Source organism: Staurois parvus, unplaced genomic scaffold, assembly GCF_062004578.1.
Source record: "Staurois parvus isolate SC_StPar_1 unplaced genomic scaffold, SC_StPar_1.0 ptg000096l, whole genome shotgun sequence".
NCBI classification, from domain to species: domain Eukaryota; kingdom Metazoa; phylum Chordata; class Amphibia; order Anura; family Ranidae; genus Staurois; species Staurois parvus.
The window spans coordinates 13,137,763-13,151,784 of NW_028317892.1; the positions used below are offsets into that span (position 1 = coordinate 13,137,763).

The 14,022-nt window shown below is 42.3% G+C and overlaps 1 protein-coding gene across 1 annotated transcript; it reads right to left on the reverse strand.

Moving 5' to 3' along the window:
- Positions 1-8,270: 8,270 nt before the first annotated feature.
- On the reverse strand, positions 8,271-13,319 carry LOC149468005 (uncharacterized). Its single transcript, XM_089670968.1, has 2 exons — positions 12,508-13,319; positions 8,271-8,349 (listed from the first exon to the last, which is right to left on the reverse strand). The coding sequence occupies exons 1-2, from the start codon at positions 13,308-13,310 to the stop codon at positions 8,271-8,273; spliced, it is 882 nt and encodes a 293-aa protein (XP_089527094.1). The 5' UTR covers positions 13,311-13,319.
- Positions 13,320-14,022: the final 703 nt, after the last annotated feature.

Here is a 14,022-nt window from a genome sequence, read left to right on the forward strand (position 1 = left end):
CTTAAATACTTTATAAAAAATATTTTTATACGTTACAGTGTAACTGTATTATCCATTTTCCTGATACATCCTCTTTCAGCTGTCACTTTAAACTCTTCACACCGCCAACCTCCAGGCCCTTTAAGAGGATCTAAACGCTGGGAGGAGGAGGAAGGAATTGTGATCATGTGACCTCTGTGATTGGCACTCATAGCAGTCACATGATCACAAAGCTCCTGATCATAAATATGCATCAGGAGCTTTCCTTTACCAGAACGCGCTCTCAGCACAGTAAAGTGTTTACCTAGGGTTCATTTAACCACTTGCCTACCGGGCACTTATACCCCCTTCTTTACCAGGCCAATTTTCAGCTTTCAGCGCTGTCGCACTTTGAATGACAATTGCGCAGTCATGCAAGATTGTACCCATGTGAAATTTTTTTCATTTTTTTCTCACAAATAGAGCTTTCTTTTGGTGGTATTTAATCACTGCTGGGCACTTTACTTTTTGCGCTATAAATAAAAATATTGCAAAAAATATGAAAAAAAAAAAGTTTCTTTGTTTCTATTATAAAATTTTTCAAACAGGTAATTTTTCTCCTTCACTGATGTGCGTTGATGAGGCAGCACTGATGGGCACTAATAGGCGGCAATGATAGGCAGCACTGATGGCAACTGATAGGCAGCACTGAGAGGCAGCACTAATGAGGTGGCACGGATAGGCGGCACTGATAGGCAGCACTAATGAGGTGGCATGGATAGGCAGCATTGATAGGTGGCACTGATAGACAGCACTAATAGGTGGGACTGACTGGCATCACTGCTGGGCACTGACTGGCGGCACTGCTAGGCATTGACTGGCACAACTGCTGGGAACTGACTGTCACAACCACTGGGCACTGACTGGCAGCACTGCTGGGCTGCACTGATGGGTACTGGTGGGTGGCACTGGTGGGCACAGGTGGCTGGGCACAGGTGGGTGGCACTGCTGGGCACAGGTAGGTGGCACTTCTGGGCACAGGTAGATGGCACTGCTGGGTGACACAGGTGGGTGCACTGCTGGGCACAGGTGGGCGGAACTGGTGGGTGGCACTTCTGGGCACCTTTCATCAGGGCACTGATCATCAGTGCTCTGATGATCGGTGCCAATCCCTGCTCTGACAACTGCCGGTTCTCGGCAGTACTTTCCTCACGCTCTGACAGCATGAGGAAAGTCCAGCCAAGAACCAGCAATTGCATTTCCCGGTGGTGTCATTGGACATGGCTGATCACGTGGTAAAAGGCCGCTGTGATTGGCCTTTTACCACATCACGTGATCAGCTGTGTCCGTAGGACACAGCGATCAAGGAGATCGCCGGGGGCGCGCAGGAGAGCACGTTCTGGGAGGACGTCATATGATGCCCTCCCAGAACTGGCCGGCCACAGTGTAGCCATCATTCGGCTATCTGCGGTCGGCAGGTGGTTAATTGAGTCCCAAATTCCATCTCCTATTTCTCCAGAAACAACAGAGAGGTAGATCTGGACATTTTAATAAATATTTTATATATACAAGAATACTGTGTTTCTGTAAAGTACTCACACTCAACATCTGTTCAATTGGATGCAGGTCCTTTACTGCCCTTACTGCTTGTGGGAGTGCCATTACAAAGTGTCTTAATTGAAAATATCGCCACTCATCTAATACATAAAATAAATACCTTTTGTGCTTCAACTCCTGAAAAGAGCATATTTCCCCCTCCTTCATTATATCCTTTAACTGTGCACTTCCATCCTTTATCCATTTTCCTGATGCACCCTCTTCCCATCCTCTTATAGATGGAAGTAGGTATTTTGATTATGTGACCTCTGTGATTGGCACTCATAGCAGTCACATGATCAGAAAGATCCTGATCACATATATGCATCAGGAGCTTTCCTATACCAGTTCGCTACAGTGCTGGGAGCACACAGGGAACGTGCTCTCAGCACAGTAAAGTGTTTACCTAGGGCCATAATGGCCACTCTGCAAGCCCAACTGCTGAAAAGCCACATATATACACCAGGTTGGCAGGAAGTAGTTAAAGTGTTTTCATTCTTTCATGCTTGTTATACTCACTGAGGAACCTAAGGGGTTAATCCTCTGCATTGTGTAAAAAGGATGTTGGATCTTGTCTTCTCTGATCCTCCCCTTCTTCCACATTCCCCATTTCATTTCCTGATAGAACACACCCTTGGGGACACTCTGCACATGCTCAGTTTGGTGTGTACTGCTAGAGAGTTTTTTCCATTTCTTGGGAAGGTGCATGTGATTAGCACAGGACCATTCAGCATTGTCCAGACAGAGGGTCAGGGGTTATGCAATCTCATAGGGCAGTGAGATGAGAATGAAAACTCCTACATGCTTTAACCAGAGCTCTGCTGGACACTGATAGAAGACTACACAAGACTTCTCTAACTGCTGATGAGAAAAGGTATTTAGCAGTTTATATTTTCTAAAATAATTGCATTTCTATGTTCTGTGTACTGTGGAAGACTATATATAGTGAATGCAGGGTCCTGGGTTTAGTAACACTTTAAGAGTCATGGCCTACAACATGCCTCAAATATCTTATAATCAAGTGGTTGTAAACCTCAGACTTGAAATTTGAACAAAGCGTATCCCTCGATAGTGTATACTTGTCTCATTCCAGAGCACTAAGTTCCATTTTGGTCTACTGCCTAGTTCCTCTGCTATCAGCAGGATTCACTTCTTGAAGTTTTAAATTCACACCATCCCCTCCAAGTTCTTAAAAATGTTTCCATTTTATCCTCTTCACTATGGTATAATTCCTCCATCCTCTAAATACAATCTACTCTGGATATCCAATCCTTTACTTTTAGTATCTCCTGGGCCCTCCAGAACTTTGAGTTTCAATCCCTTTGTCGCATTTAAAAAGTGAAAAGTCATCGTATTTTTATACTGTTTCACCGTCAACTCAGTGTTATGAAATAAACAGGCCCATGGGTCTTTTGAGAATTTAACTCCCGAGACCTCTTGTATTTGTTGTATTATATCCTGCTAGAACACCTGTATCTTAGGGCATTCCCACCATATATGTGCCATGGTTCCCTTTATCCCACATTCTCTTCAACAAAGTGGTGAGTTCTCTGGTTGTTGTTTATGTGCCACACTAGGTGTAATACACCATCTTACCAGGCACTTATAATTATTTTCTACAATTTTCATATCCACCGCCCCGTGTGCTAAACTAAATATCTTCCTTTTTTGCTGTCCATTTAATTGAGTTCCAAATTCCATCTCCCATTTCTCCAGAAACAACAGAGAGGTAGATCTGGACATTTTAATAAATATTTTATATATACAAGAATACTGTTTCTGTAAAGTACCCACACTCAACATCTGTTCAATTGGATGCAGGTCCTTTACTGTCCTTACTGGTTGTGGGAGTGCCAGGAACTGTGAATTATATTTCCATCCCATTTGTCTATGAGTTACCGTATTTTTCGCTCCATAAGACGCACTTTTTCCCCCCAAAAAAGGGGGGAAAATGTCAGTGCGTCTTATGGAGCGAATATAAAGCGGCCGGTCCGGTATTTCTGCCGCCACCGTGTCAGAATACCGGGCCGGCCGCTCAGCTGTTCTCTCTTGCAGGGCCTTACCTGTTCCTCGCTCCAGCGCTGCACAGTCTTCCCGCGCTGGCTTCTGTGACAGCCGGGTGCCCACTGCGCATGCGCTTCGCTTTGTGAATGGTCCGGTGTCTTCTGGGACACACAACAGGTCCCAGAAGGCGCCGGGCCATTCACAAAGCGCAGCGCTTCTCGCACATGCGCAGTGGGCACCCGGCTGTCACAGAAGCCAGCGCGGGAAGAAGAGAGAAGGACAGCTTCGCGGAAGTGGGAGTGGGTACCTGTCAAATTCAGGTACCCGCTCCCCCTCCCTCCCAAAAGGTCAGCAGTCTCTGGTCATCTCCTTTACTGTCTGCAGTCTCTGGTCATCCCCTGCACTGTCTGCAGTCTCTGGTCATCCCCTGCACTGTCTGCAGTCTCTGGTTATTCCCTGCACTGTCTGCAGTCTCTGGTTATTCCCTGTACTGTCTGCAGTCTCTGGTCATCTGTACTGTGTCCCTGGTATTTTCCCTGTACTATGTCCGCAGTCTCTGGTCATCCCCTTTACTGTGTCCGCAGTCTCTGGTCATCTCCTGTACTGTGTCCGCAGTCTCTGGTCATCACCTGTACTGTGTCCGCAGTCTCTGGTCATCTCCTGTACTGTGTCCGCAGTCTCTGGTCATCTCCTGTACTGTGTCCGCAGTCTCTGGTCATCTCCTGTACTGTGTCCGCAGTCTCTGGTCATCTCCTGTACTGTGTCCGCAGTCTCTGGTCATCTCCTGTACTGTGTCCGCAGTCTCTGGTCATCTCCTGTACTGTGTCCGCAGTCTCTGGTCATCTCCTGTACTGTGTCCGCAGTCTCTGGTCATCTCCTGTACTGTGTCCGCAGTCTCTGGTCATCTCCTGTACTGTGTCCGCAGTCTCTGGTCATCCCCTGTACTGTGTCCGCAGTCTCTGGTCATCCCCTGTACTGTGTCCGCAGTCTCTGGTCATCCCCTGTACTGTGTCCGCAGTCTCTGGTCATCCCCTGTACTGTGTCCGCAGTCTCTGGTCATCTCCTGTACTGTGTCCGCAGTCTCTGGTCATCTCCTGTACTATGTCTGCAGTCCATTGGTTCAGAAATTTTTTTTTCCTGTTTTTTGCCTCTAAAACCTAGGTGCGTCTTATGGTCAGGTGCGTCTTATGGAGCGAAAAATACGGTACTTCCCATACTCTAAATACATTCCGTGTTAATATACTGGTATTATTAGACAATGTTCGAAACTGTTGTGGAATCCAAATCATTTTATCTAATGGTGCCTCACTTAGTGTACTTTCTATTTTTACCAAACCTTTCCCTCGTGCGTTATATACCCAATCTACTACCCGTGATAATACTACCGAATAATAATATCTCTTAATATCTGGCATATTTAAACCTCCATCTGGTTTATCTTTGCACAAGACATTATATTTTACTCTTGGACTTCAGGCAAAAGAGCCTGTGGGTACATCAAAGCACCAAGTGTTGGAACATGGTGACGACATGACGCACAGGCTAGGTGCTCCTGATACCTGTCGAAAATGAAGCCTAGGTAAATTTGACCGTTCGCAGCTGCCCTAACCTACCTGGTTCCGCTGTCCTCCCCATCTGTATCCCCATCTAGTGTGGAGTAAGTGGTGGCAGCAGTATGGTCTTGGAGAGTGAGGAGAGCCCATGCTTCCGGCTGGCTGAGGAGAGAGGAGAGAGAGCCGGAACGGTGGAGCGCTGAGCGTTGGGTGTGCCCACGTGACAGCGGCGGGGAATCCTTTGATACGCTGCTGCAAGAGAGGAGAAGAGCCGACACAGAATGTTGTAGTGGTGACATCCACAGAGGGTGACCCCCCTGCATGTGTAGCCACCCCAGCAGCCTCGGCAGGTGGATTGTCAGCCGGAGTGGAGGACGGAGAGGGGAGCGAGCTGTCCAGCCACTGGGAGGCTGGTGGCGGTGGTGAGTTGCTACTTAAGTGCCGTGTCCCTATAAACTGCATTATACTGTATCTAAGGGGGGAATGCTGGTGGAAAAAAATTCACAGGTGGCTGGGAAGAAAGACAGTAAAAATTAGGGGTCACCCAGTGGATCCAGAAGAAAAGGAGAGGGGGGAAAGCTCTCTGTTGATCCGTGAATTATTAACCATTGCAATTTTGGAAATGGCACACTTTTCTGAGTGGTAAAACAAAGAGCCAAACTTCAATATAATAAAGAATAGATCGGTAAAAGGAGAGGAAACAAAAATACTCCATACAAGCACAAGCACAATTAGAAAATATACAGTATGCTTCTGCAGGAGAAAAGCCCAGAGAGTCATAGCCCAGAGAGACCGCAGGGAGCAAAGGGAAGATATGAATTGGGAAAGCACAAAGGAGATCAATGCAGACTGTCATCAGGAATATTGAGCATGAATCAGACTAAAGAATCTTCAAATATGGAGAGCGAAGGAGAAACAGAAAATACAGAAGAACAAGGAGCAAGCTCGTAAATGCCCACGAAAATGAAAATTGCATAAATGTTATCAAAATTAGAACACTCTATAAAAAATTAAATGGTGGTTTTACATAATGGCTTGGGACAAGTTCTAACCCGAGTGGTGGAAACAGAGGAAAAAATTGAGAAACATGATCAAGTAATTATTAAGCTGGAAAAGCAGGTGGAAAAAATGTGAAGCGAGCAAAGGAAGCTATCATACAAGCTGGAAGATCAAGAGAATAGAGATAGAAGGAACAATCTGAGAATCTGGGGTCCGCCATAGGTTTCTAATGGAGAAGATTTCTGAAATGAGAAAAGTGTTTAATCCCTTGCTAGGCAGAACAGTGACAGCCCAATTGAAAATAGATGGAGTACATAGAATAAGATGACCTCAAGGGATGCCATTGGAAACCCCCAGGGACGTGGTTGTACGATTTCACGATTATGAAGATAAAGCTAATATCTGGAAGAAGATCTGAGGGATTCCTGCAGTAAAACATGGAGAAAAAAAATCTACAAATTTTTGCAGACTTCGCGCCAGAGACGCTGGCCAGAAGAACATCTTTGAAACCATTATTGGAGCAGATGCGCAATAAAAATGTCCAATATACCTGGGGGTTTCCAGCATGCCTGATCGGCTGGAAAGATGGACACTCTGCGAAATTGAGATTCCCAGAAGATTTACAGGACTTCTGTGAAAGATTAGATTTACAGATATTGGACATATCGGGATGGTCTGAAGGGGCTAAGGAGAGTATAGAGTCAGGGAAAGAGAAGTGGCAATTAGTTTCCCAAAAGAGAATGAAATAAGGAATGGGTTTAGGGAGGGGTGGGGTAGGGGTTAAAGGAAGAGCTTTGTGGAATATAAGCAGAGAGTTTCTCTAAAACTATGGCAGCGTATCAGGAGGTGTAACAGGTAACGATTTTGGGATGCAAAGATTGGACATGGAGGTTCGGTTAGGTGTACATGCTCTGAGTCCCACCCTGAAAGAGGAGTTGACAGTGGGAAAAGAACCACACCTGACTCCAGGGCTAGAAATAGGCCAAAGGGTTTTAAGCATGGGGGGGTGTTGTAGAGGGAGGGGAGGTGGGGGTGTGGAGGAGGGAGAGGGGGAAGGGGTGAGGGAGAGTGGATGGAAGGGATGGGTGGTTTAGAATATTTAAAAAAAAATTCTTGCTCCAAATTATAAATATATGCAGGAAGGAGGATGGGAGAAAGGTTGGGGTGGATTCGGGGGGGGGGGGAATAGATCCTCTGGAACAGGGGTCTCCAAACTATTCAAACAAAGGGCCGGTTTATGGTCCTTCAGATATTAAGAGGGCCAGAGTGAGGCCAGTGGGGGTAGAAAATATCAAGTAAGTGTTATCAATGGAAGAAATAGTGCCCCATTGTTGGTGTCAGTGGGAGGAATACTGCTTCATATCATTTGGAGGAATAGTGCCCCAAGAGCCGGATAAAGGCTAGCAAATGGCCACATCTGGCCCTCGGGCTGCAGTTTGGAGACCCCTGCTCTAGAAGATATCTTCTCACTATAAATTAGTTACATGGTAAATCTCCTAGGTATGATTAGCATGGAGAAAAAAGATGAGGAGGGATGAATGCAGTTCATTTTATGGCCTACAATGTGAAGGGACTAAAGATTCTTAGGAAAATTCATCTACGTTCTATCGCAGTAATTTTTTTGCAAGAAATGTATGTAACCCATGATACCAATGTTAAGTTATACTCACAACATTACCCGACGCCAATAAGGTACACCAATAAGCAAAGAACGTGAGATTTAATATCAAAGATAGGTTGACTGACCCAAAGGGTAGATATTTGTGAGAGGGGATCTAAACAGAATTGAATGTATGTACTGGCAAATATCTACTCTCCCAATAAAAACCCAACGGTATTTTTGGAAGATGTGTTAAGAAAATGAATGGATATTAAAAAGGACAGGTTGATTGTGGCAGGAGATTTTAGTTTTTGTATGGACCCTCAGATAGATACATCGTCTAAATGAAAGAGGGAAGGAGATAAACGGTTAAAGTGCATTCGAAAAATACATCAATATCAGCTGATGGATGCCTGGGGGATTAAACATCCAGGAGAAAGAGATTATACGTGTTATTCATTGGTGCATAAAACGTATTCAAGATTGGATTATATAATGATATAACGTTGACTTTTGGAGTCATTAGTTAAGGCTGACATTGATGTGACATCAATATCAGATCATGCTCCTGTCACGGTAAAACTGTGTCTACAAGGGGAATGGAATAGGATAAATATGTGGAAGTTGAACGAGACACACCTACAGGAACAAGAGACAGAAATTAGGTTAAAAAAAGAAATTGAGCAATATTTTCAATTAAATGAGACTGAGGAGGTCTCAGTTGCAACAATATGGGAAGCACACAAGTCTTATATAAGAGGTATTCTGATCTCCATAGGGGCTGAAAAGAAGAAAAGGCGGGAGGACAGTATAAGATCATTGATAGAAGAACTATATGAATTAGAACAACTTCATAAAAAGAAGTTAGACACATGTCTACACCAGAAAATAATATTAAAAAGAGAACTAAATTATTTAATGGAGCAAGAAAAAAAGAAGGTGTTTAACATGGTGGCAAAAGAAGAGATACCAATGGGGGAACAGATCAGGGGAATATTTAATGAGAAGATTAAGGAAACAGAAATCAGCAAATTTTGTGCAGAGATTTAGTGATGAGACAGGTGAACAGGGCTGCTGTTAGAAATCACAGGGCCCCATACAGCCAACATGACAGGGCCCCCTCCGCAAACAAAAGCACAGTTTACTATGCTTCAGTTATGAATGAACACATTGATTGGTGCAGATCACTCATTGTGTTTATTCAGGAAAAAGCTGGTAAATTTGACATATTTACCGGACCCTTCCCCCATTCTCCATCCTGAAAGATCCTATTGTGTGCTTGCAGCTTCTGGTGGGAAGGAGGGAATCGGCAGTACTATGGGGGTGGTGGGCCAGGGCAGCAGGGTAAAGTGTATTGTGTACAGGGAGGGTGATGGGTGTGGTGGGGAAGTCTCAATTACTGGAACCAATCCCCTGTATGGCTCTCTCTGCAGTAGCTGGAAACCAGTAGGAGGGAAAGGAGAAGAAGCCTCTCTGCTGCAGAGAGAACCTTACAGGGGATCGGTTCCAGTAACTGTCCCCCCCCCTCAAGTCCACCACCATGCAGATCACCCTCCCTGCCCACATCTAATTAACCGTTTCAATACCGTTCAATTTTACACCCCCCTGCCCAGGCCAGTTTTCAGGTTTCAGCGCTCTCACACTTTGAATGACAATTGCGCGGTCATACAACACTGTACCCAAACTAAAATTTTATAATTTTCTTCACACAACTAGAGATTTCTTTTGGTGGTATTTAATCACCGCTGGGGTTTTTATTTTTTGCTAAATTAACAAAAAAAGACCAAAAATTTTGAAAAAAAAACAAATTTTTCTTTGTTTCTGTTATAAAAGTTTACAAATAAATAATTGTTCTTCATAAATTTAGGCCGAGATGTATTCTGCTACATGTCTTTGGTGAAAATAACCCAAATTAGGATGTATTTTTTAGTTTGTAGGAAAGTTATAGAGTTCACAAACTATGGTATAGATCTGAATATTGATCAATCCTGAAGTACTGACGGCCAATCTAATTTCTTGAGGTCCAAGAATGTCAGAACAGTACAGATATCCCCCAAATGACCCCTTTTTGCAGAGTAGACAGTCTGACGTACTTCATAAGAGGCATGGCGAGTTGTTTGAAGTTGTATTTTTTTGTCATAATTTTTCGGAAAATGAAAAAATTAAAAAAATTATTTTCACTATTTTTTTTTTTACATACTGTCACAAGTGCAGTACAGCGTCATCATATAACTGGCATGGCGGTGAACAGGGACACTGACTGGTGACAGTATGAAAAAAAAAATATATATATATATTTTTTTTATTTTTTTTATTTTTTTATTATATTTAATTTTTTATTACATTTTTTTTAAGATTTTTTTTTCATCTTTTACTTTAACCAAAGTAGTGCAAATGTTACCATAGTAACATTGTACTACTTTGGGGAAGTGATCAGTATTTTTTTTTTTTTTTTTACACAATTTGCTTATAGCAAAGAATTACTTTGCTATAAGCAAGCATTTACCTGAATGAAATCGATTCATTCAGCTTTTTTTTTTTTTTTTTTTTGTGCTTAGCTGTGATTTGGTCACAGCTAATCACATGACATGTGCATGTGATTAGCTGTGACCATTCACAGCTAGGCACTAGTATACAATGGATGGCATCATGAATGAAGCCATCCATTGTATACAACTGTCATGTGACCTGCTGTGATTGGTCACAGCAGGTCACATGGTACCAGCAACGGGAGCCGGTACTCGGATCTGTCATCGGCCGTGTCCGAGGTGCACGGCCGGTGACAGATCGCACTGCTGCGCCGCTCTGCATTAGCGCAAACGGCGCATGTGCGGGAGCATGCCAAATGCCGTGCACCCGGAATGCAGGGACACAATTGAAGCCGCCAAACGGCCATTGGCCGGGCGGCTAATGGTTAACACAGCTGCCTGGGCCCTCCTGCTGGCCCAGGCCCCATACAGGAGGACTGGTGGTACCCCGTTATCCACAGCCCTGCAGGTGAAATGGTATATTCAACCACCGCAATAGCCAATGTATTTAAGAAATATTACAGTAGATTATATGATGTAAAACCTAAGAATCTAAAAGAAGAAGTAGAAAGAATAAGGAAAAGGAAGCTACTTTTAAAAGAAGCTGGATTACATAAATTAGAGGAAGAAAGTTCACTAGTCTCAGAAAAACTAATATCACAGGAAGAAATTCAAATAGCGTTAAAAAACACAATAGCAGGGAAGAGTCCTTGACCGGATGGGTATACAATAAGATATTATTGGAAATTTAATGAACTGAAAATGTGCACATACATGAATGCAATCGGAGAGGGAGTCGAGATGAGAATGGAGTCGTTAATGGCATATATTACAATTCTCCCTAAAGAAGGGAAAGATGCATCCCAGTGTGCTAGTTATAGACCAATTTCGCTATTGAATACGGATACGAAGCTATTTGGAAAAATATTAGCGACTAGGATGAAGGATCTAATGGTGGATTGGATACACTTAGTTCAGGTGGGATTTGTTTCAGGAAGAGAAGGAAGGGACAATGGATTTTGCAGAAGAGTAAAAAAGAGAAGTCCCCAGTGCTATTCTTGTCAATAGATGCTGAGAAAGCCTTCGACAGAGTAGACTGGGAATTTATTATGGACACATTAGAAGTAATGGGGATAGGACCTAGAATGATGCAGTGGATAAAAAATTTGTATAGCTACCCATCATCATCTGTAAAGATCAATGGCTCGCTGTCATCAGGGTTTAAAATGTATAATGGGACTAGGTAGGGATGACCACTCTCACCCCTGCTATTTGTATTATCCCTAGACCGTTATTAGCAACAGTCCAAAACAGCATAGATATTAAAGGAATTCAGACTGGGGATGTGGAACATAAAGTTGCAGCGTATGCAGATGATATACTATTTTACATGGTAAACCCTAGGCTAACATTATCAAACTTAATATTAAAACATTAAGATTTATCAAACTTAACCTTCCTCTTGTGTTAGTTTCCTGTTACCATCTCTTATGTTAACGGGTCAGTTTTGACCCGTGTCTTAAATCAGCTGTAAAATATACTAAAAACTGTTATCTATCATCCAATTTGTTTCTCATATCTTGGTTACCTTGTTAGGCTTCCTTATCCATGAAAATATTGTTTCTAATAATTTTGGTGTTGGCCCCTGGGCCTTTTTTTTGTCAGTATACCCCTCGATTTCAATTAAAAAACAATGTAAAATGAACCTCAAGAGAATCATATAAATAAATAAAAGGTTGTTATGTCACCTGACTATTACTGAGGGGATTTAGAACACATCTCTGAAATAAATTTGTTTTGTTTATTTTTTCATTTTAATATTATTAACTTTAGTAACATCTATGGTGTTACGGGTCAGTTTCGACCCATATATATAATTACTTCAAAAAGGCAAAAAAGTCTCTTTTTTTCAGCAATAGAACTTTAGTACAAACACAAAATGAAAAACAGAACAAATAAATATATATATATATATATATATATATATATATATATCATAAATATAACCAAATCTAGATTTGCAAGGTCAAACAAACAACAACAACCATCCAAGCAAATCAAACCAATAGAAATCAATTACTTGTTCCAACACTAATAAAAAACAAAATCAGAGTAAAAGTCTGTGTGCAAGAACATGTATGTGTGTGCGTGTGTGTGTTTAGATGCATGTGTGGCAAAAAGTGACACTTTTAGTGTGTTCTTTGCAGAGATATTTGTTGCAGTTGAAGCACAGTACATTTGTCTTTCTGTCCTTACTGCTTGGGCAGACCTGACACCTCTTTCTTTTAGAATCAGGTGGCCTGAGTGGGGTTGTGGTTGTGGTGGATGATGTTGAGGGACAAGACGTTCATCCACTGTCACCTCTGGCCCAGGGTTGAACATCAGTGGAAGGAGCTGCACCCATCTCTCCCAGACATCCCTGATGGGAGCAAGCTTGTCAGATCTTGCTCTGGTATCTTCGTTGTCAAATCTGAGGACTCTTGATATCATTTGAAAGGTCTGAAGTGACATTGTTGCCCGGAAAATATTTCTGCCTGTCGATGCGTGCCACAGACTATCAGTGGCCTCATTGCAGGATCTGTACACTCCAGCAAGAAGAAGAACACCAATATAGGCATCCAGGTATTCCTCATCAATGTCTTTCCACATGCTGCCATGGACTTTTTTTCCTTCAAGGTTTGTCATAGCAATGATGACTCTTTTTAGTGACAATGGCATAAATAGCTCAAAACATGTCTTGATGTCACTGACTCTCATCACAGCAAAACTTGTGATTCCAGGGGTCATTTTGATGACATTTGCAGCAACTGCCCTGCCATGTACATCAGGAGGTACTGAGCTCCAACAGATCTTACCATTTTTGGACTTGAATATTTCAGCGGGAGCTGCTTCAGCACCGGTGGCCTCCTCATCAGACTCATCAGATGTGTCTGTGTCTTCTGGATGATACTCCACATTGTCTTCCTCCCCGGAAACCTGCTCATCCAAATCACTATGCTCCTCTGTGTCCTCTCCCTCATTTTCACCAAAAATATTATCCAGAACTTGGCTCAATGAAAATCTTCTTCTCATTTTTGCATGCTACAAATTGGAGATGTGCACTCTGCAAGTCAAAATGAGAATCCCCTAAAGCTCACATGATTGGGAGAGGAGCTGGCTATCAGTGTGCTGGTTGACAGTGAACTTATGATTTCAGTTTTGGCTCTAATTATTGCTTTATAATCTTATTTTTATAACTGGGTCGAAACCAACCCTAACAACACAAAGGTCATAATTTCAACTTGAGCATTTTATAATTTAGTGAAAACAATTTTTTGTTTTTTATTTTGTTGAAATAGAGGTTCCTGACAAAGTCATAAAGCCTTGATGCAATAAACAAATTTATATGGTTATTTTATGCATTTAAAACCTAAAAACGGGTCGGTGCCGACCCTAACACAAGAGGAAGGTTAAAAATGAATCTTTCAAAGACACAGGTATTAAATATTAGGCTCCCAAAATTGGAGAAAATAGCATTACAAAATAAATTTCCTTTCACATGGAGGGAAAAAGAATTAAAATATTTAAGAATAAAGCTGACCTCGTCTCTTAAAAATATATATCAGGTAAATTACATCCCATTAATAAATGAGATAAAGAACGAATTGAGAAAAAGCTCAAAAGGATCTCTCTCCTGAATAAGAAAAATAAACTTTGTGAAAATGGTGATGGTACCAAAACTTTTGTATAAATTTAATATGCTCCCGATATATATACCAATGACTTACTTTGGGATCTTAAAAAA